The sequence below is a fragment of the Stegodyphus dumicola genome, chromosome 3 (genome assembly GCF_044657685.1).
Source record: "Stegodyphus dumicola isolate Sdum_Otavi_A_Nest chromosome 3, ASM4465768v1".
NCBI lineage: Eukaryota > Metazoa > Arthropoda > Arachnida > Araneae > Eresidae > Stegodyphus > Stegodyphus dumicola.
In genome coordinates this window covers 47,081,211-47,100,904 of record NC_140770.1, presented here as the reverse complement: position 1 = coordinate 47,100,904, position 19,694 = coordinate 47,081,211, and the positions used below count along the sequence as shown (strand labels likewise).

At 34.7% G+C, this 19,694-nt stretch overlaps 1 protein-coding gene across 5 annotated transcripts in view; it reads left to right on the top strand.

The window, feature by feature from the left end:
- The first annotated feature begins 453 nt into the window (after nucleotides 1-453).
- The window catches only part of LOC118200989 (uncharacterized), a 157,078-nt gene continuing 137,837 nt past the window's right edge, over nucleotides 454-19,694 (top strand). For 3 of the 5 annotated variants that reach the window (XM_085812845.1, XM_085812843.1, XM_085812846.1), the window contains exons 1-2: nucleotides 566-704; nucleotides 15,466-15,764. In XM_085812845.1, coding sequence (XP_085668971.1) covers nucleotides 15,479-15,764 — 286 coding nt within the window. In that variant the 5' untranslated portion in view covers nucleotides 566-704; nucleotides 15,466-15,478. Of the gene's footprint in view, nucleotides 705-15,465; nucleotides 15,765-19,694 lie in introns of all 5 variants that reach the window. The other 2 variants (XM_085812844.1, XM_085812847.1) reach the window with 2 other exon arrangements.

The following is a 19,694-nucleotide window of genomic DNA, read 5'->3' as shown; positions in this document are numbered from 1 at the left end:
CTTGAACAGAAAATAAAATTAAATACATAAAATATGACTTGTAATATAATATGATCACACCTTTAAAATGACGCGTTTTCTTTTCCAGGATGAGCTGACCACTCCCCCTTCCCTTGTTTACTTACCGTTTTGCTTTTACAACTCAGTTAATTACGAGTATAATACTCAAACCATTAATTGAAGAAAAATCTGAGAATTATAGATGTTTCTTCGCGCACGTCACACCGAGAAAATACTCAAACTCTTTTCTGACGGCTTTTCAAACGCACATTTCAATTATTCTACTTATTTATGCATGTTAAAAAAACATTCTTTTATATGGAAATGAAATCCGAAATGTAGACATTATTTCAATGTAACCATTCAGTACCTTATAACCCTCTCACGTCTTCACATAAGAAATCAGAAAACACACTCAAAACTTCAAACAAGCTGACGTTTAACCTCACTTCACATAGTAAGGGAAGCGTTTTCTTGCCCTCACGAGGCGTGGCTTATTTGCTTCCCCCGGCTTCACTCTCCTCGTATTGCGACAGCAGAGACGCCATCTCCATGTATTCTAACCTCCTTGTTTATAATAGTGAGTGTTAAATTGTTATTTCCTGGTTGAGATTGCTATTGAAGTTCCATCGTAGTAAATTTGAGTGACCATTTGGACCATAAAAAGTTTGATCCGGACTTTGCTTTTCTGGTTTATTGGTCAGGTAAAACATCAAAGAGCTTAAAATTGTATATGAATTGTTCTTTTGAATTGCGATAAATTTAAGTATTTTGTGATATATAATTAGTCTCTTAAATTACGATGATGCATTTAATTATTATTAAGGCTTAATAATACTACAAATATGTATATTTACATGCGGTATATTATAATATCGAAATAAAGGTCTGTCTTGTAAGGAATGTATTCGTTCTTATGTACAACTCGTGATCGTTTATTCTGCTATCCGTAAGTCGCTACAAATTATGAATTTATTATTTTATTTTGACTTATTGACGCAGATTTTCGGTGTCAGGTATTCCTTTGTTAAATTATATATTTATTCATTCACTTTAAAGAATTTAACTTTGAGAAGTTGCAGATAAATTTTTTAATGAGGCTACAAACATATTTCTCATTTGTTTTCAAATTTGGTGAAATTAAATATATTTAGCTTACATTTTGGTATGGGTTGTATGTTTTGTTACAATGCCGGCCATTTTCTAGAAAATGAAATTTTGGAATATAATAATTTTAATTTGTTCATGTGTCGGATTAAAAAGTCAGATTATTTTATTATAATTTAAAAAATAACTGATATGTATAACACAAAGGATAAGTAAATTCATTACATTGCATTAAAAACAGTATTTGAAATTTTGGTTGATCTTTGCATTATGGTAACTTGGCGATTTTTTGGCGAAAATTTGGCAACCAACTCTCCTACAGCAACCCTCTATTTTTTTTCCCGCCGCCATTTTGTCTTCACGAAGTAAAGACATGTTTCTTTTCTTTTTATCTACTGAACACTTTTTCCAACAATCTAGTAGCCGAATTATACTTATGCTAGAAATTTTATCAAACAAAACTGCTTAATCATGACAAATATTCACTGCAAAATTGGGAAAAAGTGCACAATACCATACTCCTTACGCGTTTTTCAAAATAACACATACTCATAAACCATGTACACGGCGACTTATTTTTACTTAAAAAAACATCCCAGAATTGCACAAAAATGGCATTGCGCACACTCTTCACTATATCCATGTACACTGCTTTTTTCTCATAAATTAGAAAAATTTCACGAAAATACATGACAATTTTCTCAATCTTTAAACCCGGTAAAAAGAACATATATGAAATTACCTGATCGCGAAAAAGTATTTATCCTTTACAAATATGAACATTTCCACATATAAAATAAATAAAATATCCAAAAACTTTTACCTCTAAATCATCTATTACATTATACACGTCTCCAACGAATTCATACCGCAAGCATTACAAATACTTAGTATCAAATATTTAAATTATTTCCATGCACGTTTATTTCAACTTAAACGTATACCAAATTCCTACAAACGTAAAATTCACAAAATAACTATCATTTCATTAAAATATAATTAAATTCAAAAACACTACTTAAAATATAAATGAGGACATACATTAAATTAATAAAAATTACCTTACAATCCTAATTACTTTAAACTAAATCATTGCTAATAACAATTTTCCCAATAATACCAAATTCCTTTCCACCTTACATTTAGAACAATGCATAAAAATAATATCCTCAAATAATTAAAAATACTAACTTACTTAATCTTCTTCAGAATCTTGATTACGTGGCGGATACACTTTTCTAATTCATTCAATAAAATTATTGAAAGATTTTTTCTGCGAATTTTTCTTCCATACTTCCTCCGCTAAATAAAAAGCAAACTTCTCTTTATCACAATGCCTAAATACCCATTTCTAATTCACTTTAGTTAGGGCCATGGGATCCAAAAATTAAACAAAACTGTTTCACACAACACAGAATAAAGCTAAATACAAAATTTCCACATTTTTTCCCGATTTCCCCCCTTTTCCGATTAAAGAACCGTAATTCTTCCATTAATATCCCATGACATATCCCATGATCTCTCATTTCCCTCACGCAAAATAATGCGTAATCGGAACTGAGTACTGCTCACATTATTACCAAAGTCCCAGGTAGTAACCTTTATCGCCTCCAAAATGTCGCCAAACTACCAGTTACCATATTGTAAAAATCAACCGAAATTTTTTGTTCTGCACATACATTAGTAACTGTGAAAATTAGATGTTGCTTGCTTATACTAATAGTATCCTATATTTGCAACTATGTAGAGCAGAAAAGAAATATTTATACAGTGCAACCTTGGCACGATTTTGAAAACTATTGCCAACACCCAAAATGACCCAAAGATGTATGTACTATATACTTTATACTATCACTATATACATAGTATATACTATATATAACTATATATATTCTGTGAATGACCCGTTTACTACTCATCGTGTATGTTCCGTTTTTACTGCTCATCATAAAGTCGCCAAAAGTATCCAAATCCTGTGTGCACCGGATACTAGGATTAAACCGAAATATTTTTCGAATATACCTGGTGTGTTAAAATCACAATTTTAATTTATCAAGAAATTTATTGAAATGAGTTTAACTGTCTAACTTGTTTTTATTTGATTGTGGCAAAAATGTAATAAAAACGTGCCTTTTAGCACTTGACTCGCGTTCTTATAAGCTTGCTTCAAAATGCCAATAAATTGTTTATCATTTAGGAAGTACACTGGTTATCATAAATTAAGTAAAAATCACAATAGCGATAACTCCCTCAAAAATAAGCCAAATCGTGTAAAATTTGAATATGTTGCCAAGTAAGAGTAGCTGAGTAAAACTCCAATATGCAAATTAGTGGCGTTGCACTTGGAATACGTCATCTGCGAGGAGCATAAAAGTCCATGTTTGAGAGCAAGCCCACATATTTCACTGTGATAGTGACATAAGAAATCTGAGATAGCCGATTCGTAACAATGATCTACAGGCATCATTTGCCTGCCGAACTACTATAGAAAGCCATTGGGAGACTAGAGGCAGGACAGAGTCAAACAGAAGTAGCCAGATGGCTAAATGGGAGTCCTTCTGTGGTTCATAGATTTTGGGGGCAATTTCAAACCACAGATTCGACATCTAGGTGGTTCAGCCAAGGATGGCCAACTGCTACGACGAGCGCCGATGACCAATATTTGACATTATGTGCACTCAAGAATGGAACCGCTACTCTGACTGTTCTTAGATCGTCCCTTGCTACAACCACTGGAAGGTTGGTGTCAACGTCAACTGTGCGTAGAAGACTTCACGAAGGTGGTCTGTATGCGAGGTGAACAACCATTTGCGTGCCACTTAAGTCACGCCATAGCAGGGACCGTTTTGAGTGGGCACAACAACATGTCCACTGGACAACGTCTGAGAAATGGAGGGCTATTCTCTTTACAGATGAGTCCCAAGTTTAGTCTAGAATGCGATAGTAGGTGTTATTTGATATGGTGGGAACCTGGAACCCGTTATCATCCATCAAACATCCATGAAAGAGATGCATACGGAAGAGGCAGTGTCTGTGTTTGGGGTGGCATCTCTTTGGGTGGACGCACAGACCTCCATGTTTTTCCAAGGGGAACCGTGAATGCTCATGTTTATAGAGATGACATCCTTGATGCTTAAATTCGCCCATATGCTGGGGTAATTGGTGATGTTTTCCTGTTATAGGATGACAATGCAGGACCACACAGGGCTCGCATCGTATATGATTATCTTCAAAAGAAACAATTATGCGCATGGAGTGGCCAGCTTGATCTCCGGACTTGAATCCTATCAAGCACGTTTGGGATGCTTTAGGGAGACGTCTAATTGCTCTCAATCCGCCCCCTTAGACCCTTGCCACGCTTGCAACTGTTTTGCAAGAGCAATGGCTCTCGCTTCCTATGGAACTGATAGACCACAAAATTGAAAGCATCGCACATCACTGAATGTGCTGTATTGCTTCTAGAAGTGATTTTATTCCATATTGAATGTGCTCTTACTATAGCAAACTGACATCTTCGATTTTTTTTTCATTTTATACATGTGCTAATTTCTATACTACCATAATTGTCTGATAATTTCTTTTTATGTTATTTGATACCTTATTTTGTGTTGTATGTTTTGGGTAAGTTTCATAAAATTCTACATGTAACTTTTTCAGTAATCGTGATTTTTCCTTAATTTATGATGACCAGTGTAGTAACTTTTCTTATCCTGTTTGCTAATCTTTTATTTTCATATTTATATTCAAATTAACTGGTTAATTCGCAAAGTGCTGCTGCTTACGGAAACGTGTGAGAAATCACTGTCAAATTCTGAATTTGATAGTAAGCATGTTATTAAATTCAGTAAATTTTTTAAACACTTTATCCTTAAATTTATAGTTTTATTGCCTGATTCTTCTATTTGTCAACATAAGCTTAGGTAATTTATTATTACAACAAACTCGGATTACTTTGTTTTCTTCTTCATTTTCAGTTGGGGAAAAATATTATGCAGTGTAGATTAAAGCTTCCTGTTGAACCCCTTCTTTTTATGATTCTGTATTTTCTAAATGCTAAGAAACATGAAATTAAATTTACATTAATTTATGGTTTCGACTAAGTGCACAATCGCCCACTTATTTGTTTAGCGCTTTTTGCAAGAGTAAGAAGAATTGGATTTTTGTCTATTTTCTTTGACTTATTAAGTGAAAATAGATCGATGTGTATATGGATAAAGTCGAGGGAGTACACAATACCATTTTTATGAAATTCTGGGATGTTTTTTCAAGTGAAAATAGGTCGATGTGTACATGGTTACTGAGTATGTGCAATTCTTAAAAACGTGCCAAGCAGTGTGCGATTCTGCACTTTCCCTGTGGTTTCTACATGTTGGAGAACTTAAATCATTCAGCCTATCTTTGTCTTATTTACAAGTTTTGTATTTATGATACTACAACTAATATATAAAGCATTTAAATGGATTTAACATTGATCTACATATTTACGAACCATCTTGTAAGTGATTACAGATTGTTTGAATTAGCTTCCATGAGAAACCATTGCTGGAATTGGGGCATTTTGTTGCCTACTAAGACTATCTGTTGACAGCACACAGCAATCACTGAGCTGTTATTGTTCCTTCATTTCTTTGATGATTTTTTCTTTAAGCATTTCATGTAACTTGATATCAGTTTTGACTTTAACATTTACTGAAATTCTAATGATTCATGTTTCGTGGTTAACTGCGAGATGATCATATCCGGATTCTTCCAAATCCCTCATTTTGTATACTTTTCAGCAAGCAGAAAAAACTGTACTGCCTTCAGCAAATTATTTTAAAGTAACACTTTTCAGTTTTAGCTGAGTGATCTCTGGAATGGGTACAAGAAAATATTCTTTTGTTTCTCTACGTACACTTCTCAGAATCCACTGTGAAGGAAGAATATAACCAGCATTACTTTTTCTTTTTAAAAAAAATTGTCAGCTTCTACTGTTCTGTCATTTTCACCAGTTTTAACATTAGGTTTACATAACAAGACGTAAACATAATCATTTCAGTTGATAACTGTATTGTGGTTCATTTTTTATTCCTTGTTACGAAACTCAACTGAGGTCAGTTTATGGCACAAATTATACACCTGTAAGGAAATTTAGGCACGAACCTTCAAACAAAATGCGAGACCTGGCGCCTCTTTTTTTTCCCCCCTTGGCAAGATTTAAGGCAAATTTTTGCTATGAAAAATTCTTTTATCCTGTAGGAATTTCATTGCCTTTTCATCATCTTGAATCTTCTTCCAGATTGGAAAATCCATTTTTCCCCCTATGAAAAATGATTTTAGCCAGGTAATGTACTTGAAGAAAAATGTCATCTATCATATTGTTTCACACAGCTCTAAAAAAGGTTGCAAACCATAACATGTGATTATTGGGAGCTCTAGAAAAGGTTGCAAACCATAACATGTGATTATTGGGCTGTGTTTCACTCATAAAAACTAAAATGGCTCGGCCTTTGGCAATGCCAGTATAGCCAATAAGTTTTAAAGTTTCATTATTTTTTTAGGAGTGAGGGATTTAATGAAAAGACTATTTTCTGAAGAAAATACTCTCTTGAAAACACATGTATGCACCCAGAAAAAATTGAGCCTTCACTACGAAATGCAGCATGCAAATGTGGTTTGCCGAGTTGTGAAAATGATTAAATATGCATCACAAATCGTAATCGTGTAGTCATAAGGGTAAAATAGCAGGGGGTACAATTGTGCACAACACTTGAGCAACCAAATTCAAGAGACAGTGCCAAACAAACAAAAAAAAAAAAAAAAATCTCATTTACTAAATACAAAAAAAAGTCCTATTTTTATTTTTCTTACAAATTTATTGTATTATCATTTATATATATTTGATTTTTCATTAAAAATTTCCATTATTTAATATCGCTTCTCTGTTTTTAAATAAAGCACCTTTTCATGGCCATTAACACATTTTCTTGAGTCCCATAAGATTCCATAACTTTGGAAATGCTCTTCTGTAGTAGGCAGGTCCCAAATTTTAATAATTTTTTTTTTGAAAATATGTGATAGAGGGGGGTGGGGAAGAGTAGAATGATAACACATGTAATCAAGGTTACACAAAACCGTGTTTGAAGAAGACTTTTCCATTTTTGGCGAAAAATCACGTAGTTTGGAGCCTTTTCTTTAATAGGCAAAAAAGGTCGACAGGATTTTCCATAAGTACCCATTTCTGTTTAAAAAAAAAAAAAAAAAAGGCGGAGAATTTACATTTGCAGTTCTGCACGTGGCCAGCCGACGGTCTAGAAACGCCGCTGACAGCGTGCGTCTTAAGTGAGCAGCTGGTAGCATGTAAAAAGATGTGACGAGCATTTACAACCAGGCTCATGTCTTGGATATACGATGTTATAAAAACAGATATATAGTCAACGGCATTACAAACTATTGTCAGATTTTGAGAGGGGTCTTATCGTAGGGCTAAAAAAGGCCAGTTGGTCAAGTACGTAGAGTGGCTGGCATATTGGTTGAAACTATATGGTCATTGTCCATTGCTGGAACCAGTAGCTCAGTGAAGGAGTCAGCCGCGGTAGTGGCTCGGAATGTCTCCAAGCTACCAATACACTAGATTATCATGTTATTTGAAGAGCTGCCACTTCCACACCAACATGTACGCTGTCCTCAGCCATTTTCCAGTTTGCAAGGCTAGATATACTTGCAATCTAGAGATATGATTTGCAGAAGACTGGGTGATGATGGGCTCAGATCTCAACATCCATTCACCCGTTCACGACAGGCACCTTTGTTACCGAAGCATTCTCTTCAGACGGCGCGTGAACCAGATACGTCGTCTTGTGGGGACGGGCAATTTGCGCTGCTAAGCCTAACTTGGAAAAAAAATTCGTGTAAATTAAATTTGTCATCCAATTGTTTCAATTTTTGGTACATTATGAGAACATTCAGGTAGTTGTCAGAATTAATTTTAAACCTTTATTGTTATATTTTCCTTAATTTTATAAAATACTCATTCTAGAATAATATAATTTTTCCTTTATCCCACAATTAAATATATATGGAAAAATATCCAAACAGTCGCAGATTTTATTGAACATAACACATAATTAAAATTAAAAAATATTAAAACTGTCTTTCATAAAAATTCAATGTGCAAATAATGAAAAAAAAAAACAAAAAAAAAAACAATATTTCGAAAAAGAGACAGTGTATGATATTCTTTGAAACCTGGGTGTACGTAAAGTCCAACGTTGCAAATGTCACATAGAATATCGGCAAATTTGACTCATTTAGCATTTGTGTATCTTCTACGGTCAGATAGTGCTTTCATTTTGCCATTAAAAAAAGAGAACCCCAGCAATAGAACATTAAAAAAAAAAAACTTTCGCTAAGTCGTACAAAATATTCGTCTCAATGTCGGAAAAATCTAAGAGTAATAAAAAGTCTCTAATGATAGAACATCTACTCCACTATACGGTGATAAAAAATAAAATAAAAACAAAATAAATAAATTAAAAAGTATTCCAGAGCATCGAGAACATGTTCATTTGTTTATATGAAATTACGATGTAAGAGACATCACCTTGCCCAACACTAACGAATTAGCATTTGTGTACATTCTTCTACGATCAGATACCTATATCGCAAAAATAAAAATAAAAAGTACCTCAAAGCATCGAGAACAGGTGCATTTGTTTATGTCAAATGATGCAGTTAAGGAGACATTACATTGCTCAACACCCATCCACGAATCTCCCTCTCCACGACATTCTCATTCTGAAACAAAATACCAAAAATAAAAAACATTGCATGGGAATGAAGGTACACATAACTTTTGTTATATTTCCCCATAACATACAGCTACATAGCGGCAACAAAAAATATTAACTAAACGTTCTATCTAAAAAGTCAAATGTAGTACACCCGGCTATAGAGTGAATTAAATGGCGATTCAAATGTGACACACCCAGCCGTGAGGTAATGTTCGCTGCTTATGCAAAAATGACACGCCTGTACGGAACGGGTTAAGATACTTGCCATTGATACTTCATCATAAGCAGTGTTGTCGGCTCAGGCAAACTTGAAACCGTACTGAACGGGTTAAGATACTTGCCATTGATACTTCATCATAAGCAGTGTTGTCGGCTCAGGCAAACTTGAAACCATACTGAACGGGTTAAGATACTTGCCATTGATACTTCATCATAAGCAGTGTTGTCGGCTCAGGCAAACTCGAAAAAGTTCGCAGAAAATTGTGCCGCGTATGATCGCTAACCGGCATAATTTCCGATTCCTTGAGTTGTACGAGCACTTGGGATCAGAAAATAACACACAAAAAGTCCAACGGGATATGAAAGTCAATATATGCGGAGTTATCATATAGGAGAGTCCGAACAAAAACATGAGGCGAAGGTAAGTGCGTAAGTAATGAACTTGCATATGCAATTATTATGGCAGAGTATTAAAGAAATGTCTAGTATTGCTCTAGTATAAGAGTCCTAATGGCATTGTGACATACGTGGGATACAATCGTAGTACAACAAATACATTAGAAATACATAATATTTACAAAGTAAGTATATATGTAGCAAGGGTACCAGAGAAAAGACAATTTGTAATGGGATGATGTACAGGAGTAATAAGGTATTAATAAGGTATAAGTGACTGGAACTAGATTAACTAGTTGCATGAACTAATACATAAAAACAGAGTTAATTGCCGAGGTATCTTAGGACCACAAGCAATCTTTTGCGATTAGCATCGAATTCATAATTATAAGATAGCACCATTCCGGTTATACACTTTTGTAATCATTAAAAAATTTCTCAGCAAGTTTTGCAATGTAGCAGTTGAGTTCAGGAATATCTAGTTCACGATGAACTGCCGAGTTTCGAATGAACCACTGACAGTTCACTGCTTGCCTGAGTACAATATTTTGTAGAACTTGAAGTTTCATCAGGTTGGTTTCGCAGGCGTATCCCCAAACAAGGCAGGGATAAGTCAGAATAGGATGCAAAATGGTCGTGTAAATGAGTAATTTATTATCAATAGATAGAACAGAGTTCCAGTCAATTAAAGGGGTAAGTGTGCAGTGTTGTCTTGCATGATGTCACGGTCACTCAGGTGGACAGTGTCCGATTGGAGAAATGTTATCTTCAGCGATTAATCACTCTTCTCTCATATCTGATGATCGCTGCATACATGTCTGGAGATGGAAAGGTGAGCGGTATACTGCACTATTTGTTACCAAGGGGCACACAGCCAGAACAGAAGGTGTGATAGTCTAGGGAGTGATGAACTGGGAGAGTCATTCACCAGTACTCTGCCAAGTACTCTGATCAAGACAATGTTCGGTATTTTGACGACGTTTTGCAGCTGATCGTACTGCCTATACTGGCAGGTCGTCCAGATTCTGTTTTCCACCAGGACAATGTTCGGTTACACACAGCACGACTTTCCCAACGATGTATTTTTTTTTAATATCCTCGACTGGCCTGTCTGATCTCCAGGCTATTGTCCATCAAACATCAATTGCTGTCGCCATCAAACATGTCGGGCAGGCATATACAGTCATGTACAAATGCGTCCCAACTCCCTGATCAGTTACTCCATCTACCCCAAAGGGACATTGCAAACTTATACATTCAGTGCCCAACTGAGTTTTGGCTTGTATAGCTGCCAGAGATGGCTTTACCACCTACTGATTTTCACAGTCTTTGTATTGCTACTGGTAAATAAAATCTTTTTCACCTCAGTTTTGATCATTTGTGTATCTACCCAAACACTATACCACTGCCAAGTTTCGTAGTTCTTTTCTGGGTGTATTTATTTTTTGCAACTGTTTGTATTAAGGAATTTTAATGTAACCTTTCTAAAAAAGTGCTGCTAGTATTTTGTTTCTGAAAAATTTCGTTACAATATAATTTTATTTTACAACAAATATAGCAGTATTATTTGGATATAATATATATATTTTCTGTATAAAACTTTAATATATTTATTTAAAGTGTGTATATTTTTACCAGAAAATAGCTATAATTTCATTTTAGTCCAAAAGGGCTTTGTCCCAGGGGGGCTATATCTTTAGTTTTGTGATTTTGTGTCAAATCGCTCTGAATGTCCGTTTCACTTTTTAAATTGTTGCCACCAAATATTATTACCCTGTATTAAAGTTGAGAAATTAAATAATGGAGAATCTGCATAAATGTATGTATGTTTCTCGCATTGTAATAAAACAACGGTAACTTGAGCCATCAAATTTTGAATGATGTAATCCTACTGCGAATGTGGGCATCTGGAAGCCCAAATTTAAAATTTAGAATTTGTTTTATTATTGATATATTTTGTCAGACATTAAAGAATATTGATTAACAAACTCGAGGATTTCAAAGCGAGCAATGGCAACGTTGTAGAAAAAAAACATTTTCATCTCTAGCATGTGAGATTGTGTGTTGGAAATTCTAAAAATATGCTTAATTTAAAATTATTTTGCAATATTGCTCTTGAACTGAATTCTATGGTTTAAGTGTAAAGAACATGATATTTAATAAAGGTAACACACAGAATGTTAAAAAAAGTCCGTTTGGACGCGATTTAAAATCTGAAACTTTTCAGATTTTCTTTTTATTTTCATTTATTTTGATTCTTAGATGGTCATTATTTTTTACAAACTAGAGAAGATGTGTATTCTAAATTGTCAGAAACAAAACTGCTTAGTAGAAAAATTGTCTTTGATAACATTTAGAATTCAAATTTATGGATAGCGGCTGAGTTTTATTTATCATTTAATTAAAAAATTCCAGATAAATGATGATTTCTTAACTCGGTTATGAATAGAGCAAGATTCTAGGTCCTTATTGTCTATGGCATATCAAATATTCTCACATCATTCATCAAGAACTTCAATCAGATACATGTTAAAATGTTTATCTTTATTTCAAGACTTTAATATGCCCATTACTTTGTAGTTCATACTCTGTGCTCTGCACTTGTTTGAACTTCTCCTTCGGGTTGCCATATTTATAGGCAGGAGTAACATTAAATATATTGCAAAGCAAATTAAAAAAAATTAAAATTGTAATGCAAGAAGCAAGTTTCTTTGGAAGATGAACGTATGTGCCCAACCTTATCACAGTATTGTGTCATGGAAAGTTTGGTAACAGTTTTTATTCTGTTGTGTTGTCTTTAAGTATTTGTTTGCTTTGGGTTCAGACAAATGAGGGTATAAGCAAAATAGGCTGGTTTTACAAGATCAGTAGACACAGTAAATTCAATGCATTTACTTCAGTGGTAAAAGTTTTGTCCATTCTGGTGAGGACTTTGTGTAGACTTAGTATGACTGGCACAGCAGCAAACTTTATTCTGTTGATACATAAGTATGTATGTGTACATGATTTTAAGGCTGAATGTATTGTGATAGTGTGCAGATATTGCTATTGAGTTTAGTTACTGCATTTTGATGTGGAGACTAGTGATGAACTGAGGGTCATTATGGAGAGATCTTAGATCTTGATATTTTATTACTAGGCAACCTTAGAGTTGTATCATACACCAGGTCTGTGCAAAGAGTCTGCAGATCCTCCTTGATTGCTATGTGAATACCTAGCAGAACAACTAAGATGATTTCAGACCATATTATTAACCTCAAGAGCCTTTAGGGAGGATTATAAATGCTAGTGAAGTGCTCTACAAAGCCATTTGACAAAGAGTGATAGTCCATTATTGTAATTCTGTTTGTAGCCAGAATGCATGTAAACTCTGAATATATTGCAGAACTCATGTGAGGAACATGGTATGTTATGACCAATAGGCAGAAGGAGTGAGAGATCCATGTGCTGAAAGTAACTTTGCAAACAGTTTGTTATCGTATTGTTGACAGATGTGGCTTCAGACCATTTGGGGAACCTATCTATTAGTATTGAAAGATACTTGTTACCTTCTGATGTTGGTAATGAGCCAACAATATCCAAGTGAATTTTTGAAAAGCCTACATCAAGATGAGAGAATGCACCTACTTTAGTGTGCATGTGTATTTTCGATTTTTTGCAAGATTTCACCCAATTTTTTTTTATCTTGGGCTTCATATCAGGCCATACATCATCAGAACAAATAACCTGTGTACTAACTGTAATCCTGGAGAACTGAGAGATTATGCAGATGATTAAAAATGAGTCTGCAAGAGGAATTTGGAATAAAAGGATGAGGATCATGAGAGAGATGCCGCAAGCATTATTACAATCATTACTCACAAGGCTGAAACTCCTGCTTCAGAAATGATGCATAGTCTTTCAGATAGATTTGTACCCCTATATCATGCTATTGAGCTTCAAAAATTGCATATATTAAATAAAATTTTTTATATATATTTTAATATATAAATTATTTTATTTAATAATTTTTGTCTCGTTTTTTTATTTAATATAAAAATTTTATATCAAATTTTTGAAAATGTAAAAATTGAGATTTTGCGAGAGAATCGATTTCAGTTCTCAAAAGATCATTGGCAACAATATTCTTAGAACCTTGCACATGCCTAATGTTACAAGAATACCGGGGGGGATGATGCAATTGCTGAAGTGAACATAAATGGGAGTTCTGAATAAAAGCCTATAACACTTTCTGATCTGCATAAATTTGAAAATTCTTGCTCTCAAACATGTGTTGGAATTTCTTAATTGCAGAATAAATTGAAAATCATTTCCTGTCATGTGGACCATTTCTGTTGACTTTTATTGAGTTCCAGAAAGAGAAATGCTGTTGGTTCTCATGTGTCTTGAGACATTTGCATAACAGTTCTGATGTCTGAAGCATCTATCCAGACCCTTATTGGCTCCAGAAATAGGGTGCATGTAAAGGGTAGCTTCAGCATTGGCATTTTCGTTCCAATTTAACTAAATAGATGGATCCCAAATACATTAATAACATTTTTATACGTCTTTCTAACAATTTAAGGAGAAAGAATGTGTGCTGCTTTAGTTATTAAACATGCCTAAAATTTGGCAAAGCTGAGTATGGGTGGTTGATTGAGGAAAACCTAAAATACATTTGACTTTATCAGGAAAAAGTTCATTTCCATATATGAAAATGTAAGAAATTAATAGATGCTTGACCAAAGGCACATTTTGAAGCATTATGCAAAGTCTTCCAGGAGTTTTGAAAATAAGGTTTTCAGATGCCTACGATGTTCCTTGGACTTTTTGGAGACTATCACTAAGTTGATAAAGGATAAATACCTCCTAAATCTAATGTGACTTAATGTACACTGCCTTTAAAAAAAGACCGAAAGTTTGCTTTTCTTGCTTTATTGCTATTTATATAAACTTTAACCACTATGCCCTTCAAAGTGCACCTCTCTAGTGTCAGTACACCGTTGCCATCATTTTTTTCCACTTATGCAATGTTTGCTGAAAATCTGTTAATCTGAGGGCATGCAAGTACTTTAAGTTTGGGAAAGAGAAAAAAGTGTGCTGGGGCCAAGTCCCGAGGGTGCCAGCCAAAAAAATCTAGGCAAAACATCGCAGGCGAAAATGTTGCGTAGAAAACAATGCAAGGCAAAAATGTAGTGGTGCAAAGCATTGTGGGAGAAAAGAAAGCAGAGAAAGCATCGGGGTGCAAAATATCATTGAAAATAAAGCGGTTTAAAAACATAGTTGTCAAAAATATGTGGTAAAAAATAAAGTATTATATTGATGGTCTGTTGATGTAGGAAATTGTTTTGGCATCTGTACTTCTGCCTTCTCGTAAAATGTTGAAATCAGTCATAGCACTGCATTCAGCTTGCAGTTACTAATTAAACCCCTATCACTTCTACCAATGTATGCGCCTAGTCAGGACACTTCTGAGAAACAAGATTCTGGTAGTACTAGGTTTAAACAGCAGGGTTCTGAGAAAAACTGGAGGCAATGCTCTGTCTAGCCGAGAACATGATGTCCTGGCTATGTGGGATATTTTTAAACTTTCCCAAAAATGTTCCGTTTGCAGCTGTGTCTGATGTAGAGATCAACCAATCAGATGAAATTTCTGCTTCTAAAGGATCATTGGTAATTTCCAATATAGCGACAGCTGTAGTTTGACATCTTGGATGTTAGAAATGGAAGCCAATTTTATTGAAGGGGTAAAAAAAAACTATATTTGTGTACTGTGTTTTTATATTATAACTGTCCAAGTCATTTTTAAAATGCTTATATCCTAATTAAATTTTTATGCTGTTACCATTATCATTAAAAATGTTATTACCTTTATTATTATCTTTTTACCTTTTGTTTATTTATTTTCAATTTTCAGAAAGAAATGTATGTTATTGTGCTTTAAGTAGATATATTTTTTAATTCATGTCATAGCATTTTTTGTTTCTTGTAGAACAATTGTCTTAATGGAATCAAATTGTAAAAGTATTCATGATGATAGAAGTGGAGTTAGCTGGCATGATTTGAGTAAGTCAGACTATGCCAAAGTTATTTTCTGTGATTTATATAATTTACATCGCAACAAAGTTGGATGCAGATTCCAGATCACAGATAATGTGCATGAAGACCCCTGTGACTATATTGGACTTTTTCGTGTTGGATATGACAATATTTCACAGTGCCTTATTTTTAAATTGCTGTCTGAAACAAAATGTGAAGAAGATGGAAAACAACTTTGCTGTGAATTTAAATGTATGTACATATTCTTTAACTTTATAGTTTTAAAGTAAAGTAATTTTAGTTGTATATTAGTAAAGTGTGTGAGGATGCAAAAATGTGTTAGGTAATGCATGTAAAGGTGTTTCGAATTTTTCAAAAGACATTTCTGGCTGCTAGAATGAGCAATATGAAATTTCAGTGTTTAAACTTGAAACCACAACGCTTATGAAATGTAATATTTTTTCAAATCATGTATGTACATCAGGATTAATTGTATATAATTTTTCAACTTTCATTAGATTGCTATACATTGGTAAATAAATGATATCAGATTATTGTGTTGTACAAGGGGTGATCAAATGAAAAGGTACGAAATGACGTAAAAACGTAACTGTTAAATATTTACATATTCTGCCACGGGAGAACATAGCGAGACATCTCGGGATGCGATTGGTATCTCTGCGATTGGGATCAGAGCATGTGCGGATGCTTGCATGTGCAGGAAAGAGCAGAGGCTCTTATCAAAAGCGGCGTCCAAATGATGTGGCTGTCCGTATAAGGACAGGATAGTGTTCGCGTTGCAAAATTTGATGACTGAGGAGCAGCAAGGTGTTATCCGATTTCTGACGGCAGAATGTGAGAAACCGGCAGCTATTCATTGCTGGATGGTGACAGTTTATGGGGAGAAATGTGTCTCTGACAAGTCTGTCAGAAAATGGAGTGCCCGTTTTCGTGCAGGCCGTGAGAGTGTGGGTGATGACCCGAGACCAGGCCAGGCAAACACTGTCATCACAAGCGATCTCATCGACAAGGTGGACGACCTAGTGAGAAGTGATTGGCGTGTTACATTGTGAATGCTGGTGGTGAAGGTGGATGTCAGTTATGGAATTGTGTGAACACTTGTTCACGACAGGTTGCGATATCGGAAGGTGTGTGCCGCTTGGGTTCCAAAGCAGCTCACCGACCAGCAAAAGGAACTGCGTATGGGGCTAGCACTGTAACATCTTTTTTGGTAATCAGGAAGACTCTGCTTTCATGGAGCAGATCGTCACAGGTGATGAGACCTGGTGCCATCACTACGAGCCAGAGACAAAGCGGGACAGCATGCAGTGGAAACGTGCATCATCACCTCCCCGTGAAAAGTTCAAAGCCATGCTGTCAACAGGCAAGCTGTTGCTCACCGTCTTTTTCGACAGTCAAGGGTCCGCTACTTGTGAAAGTCCTCGATCACAGAAAAACCATTAATTCCGATGTGTACTCTGAGACACTCGATGCCTACACAGGCCCATTAAGATCAAAAGACCGGGGGTTTGGTTCTGCTCCATGATAACGCGCGTCCACACGTTTCTAGAGTCGCACACATGGAACTGGCCAAGTTCAAGTGGGAAACGTTAGACCATCCGCCCTACAGTCCAGACATGTCCCCCTGTGATTTCCATGTGTTTGGTCCACTGAAGAAACACCTGAAAGGAAGCGCTTCAACTCGGATGACATACTCAAGGACGCTGTGAAGGACTAGGTCTTGTCACGGCCACAGGAATTCTGAGAACAAGGAATCCTGCAGCTTGTTCATCAGTGGGATCGTTGTGCTCAGGCCTATGGTGTATATTTTGAATAAAGTTTACATTTGTACCCACTGTGTCATTTCGTACCTTTTCATTTGATCACCCCTTGTACACTGATGACCAACTGAATTAGAGATACTGCTTGGTAATATGCGACATGTTCTTTCACTCTGATGAGTGGTGGTATAGTGACCCAATAGACTTCTTAAAATGAAAGAAACATTGGGAAGCTAATTAATATATGCTGCACAGTATTTCATAGTGCATGAAGATGGTCATAGCAAGGTCCAGTGCATGCGTATCTCATTCATTAGCATTCCAAATGTGTTTATTAGAATTATGTTCCTCAAACCATCGAGAAGTATCTCAGAACCGATATTTTGCTGTCTTGTAGATACAGATCTCCTGAATGGTGGTGTAGACAAACAAATGAATGTGCTTGAGCTGGCACCAAATCCTATTATTGTTCATCTGTATTAGAGTGACAAAGCCATCAAGGGATCTATTGCTTTCCAAAGAGTTTCCTTATGAAAATATTAATTTTATTTGTTTGAAATGTACCCTATTGTCAGTAGGAATCTGTCACCTCAACTTTTTGATGAGCTCATACTATGCCAACTGAATTGCCTGATTGATTAACTGAGTTGTCTAAGTAACTTTTTCTCATGTTTTAAAGATCCAGGGGCAGTATTTCATGATCCACATTACTCTGTGCCTTGTGACATGATGAGCAGAGGTATCTTAGTGGGTTGGTGACTTCTGCATCCTATAGTTCTGGACTTCTAATACTTTAGTGTTTTCAAGCATTTGTGGCATCTATCTGGTATTATCCAGTTATGGGTGATGAGCCTTTTCACGTTATTTACCATATAATTTAACTCTGTTAGTGGAAGTCTGTCGGAATCCCCATTATATGCATTTGTGGCATGGTGGGTTCATGAATAATTCCTGCATAATTCTGGAGATGAATTGCCTCATATGTAATACTCCAACATCCTTTCTATTATCAAATATACTGAGATATTACCTATCAGGAGTTAAGATGTTAATCTGACAGATAGTACAAGATCTGAACAAGTGATGCATCTCACTGCACTTTTCTATTCACCAGACTATTGTCTGTAATTCAGTTGTTCATCAGTGTATTGTTGGATTACGATTTATAGTGAAGCTGATTTAATTTATCTGTATCCTTAAAGGTATGATTTTTTATTTTATTCATATCAGAGGTAATTGTTTATAATTTATGTTCTTTGTTCTAAATTCAGAATATGAAATATATATGTTCTCAGAGATTATGGAATATATATATGAGTGCTAAATTAGGCTTTTGATGATTTCATGTTTTGAGATTTAGCAAATAAGAATTTAATTTTTAGTCTAGTTCATGTTCAAAAAACTGTTTATCTTCACCAACTGATTTGATAGAAAATGTGTTTCGTGTATTAACACTTTTTTTTATGTTTTAGTGTAAAATGTTTAAAAACTTTAAATATATATAAATATTAATTTTTTTGCTTCTGTTTGTTGTTTTGAGAAAAAAGTAATTAAATGAATAAATATGTATTAATTAAAAACTTTAAAATTCTGTTTTAATATTTAAAACAGTAAATTTGTAGTAAACATTTACTAGAGAGCAGGGTAAAGATTTTACTTCGTACTCACTTTTAATAAATTAAAAACTATTACTCTGAATAAAGTAAGTGAAAAAATGGGAAACAGTTTATGCATTTTTTATGTTTATGTCTCTTACACTTTTATGACATTTTATCTGTCCTGATTTATTTGTGTTTGTGTTAATATTGAAATATTGGTATGCTTTCTGATGAGCCGTATTTCTGGTTTCACCATGCATTCTTGGTGCATTTTTGGGTAAATGGTAATAATGGTAATGGTAATGATTATGGTGCACAACCTGGACAGGTTATTAGCACCAGACACATGATATTTAAAGAAAAACAAGTTGTAGTCACATCCACAAATAAATTCAAGGCAATTACAAGTTTAATAGAAAAACAGACTTATAGGATAAGGTGCATTTTTGTGTATACACATGACAATAGTCAAATTAAACATTTGTTAAAGAATTTACGTAATTAAATATAGGTGGATTAAACTGATCTCTTCTATTATCTCATAGTTCCAAGAACTGTAGATTTTAAATGTAATCAGTATAATGCAATTAAAAAGAAGGTTGATTACCACATTATTTAACTCTGTGCAGATATTGATGAAATGAAAAAGAATGTGCTACTAGTTACAATTAAAGTCACAGACATTAAAATGATTCAGATGTGCTTGCTGTGATAATATGAAAAGAAAGGAAAAAAATGGGGGCAAAAGAAAATGGACTATGTAAAGATATGTTAAAACCTCAAAACTTTGGTTATCTCTTATA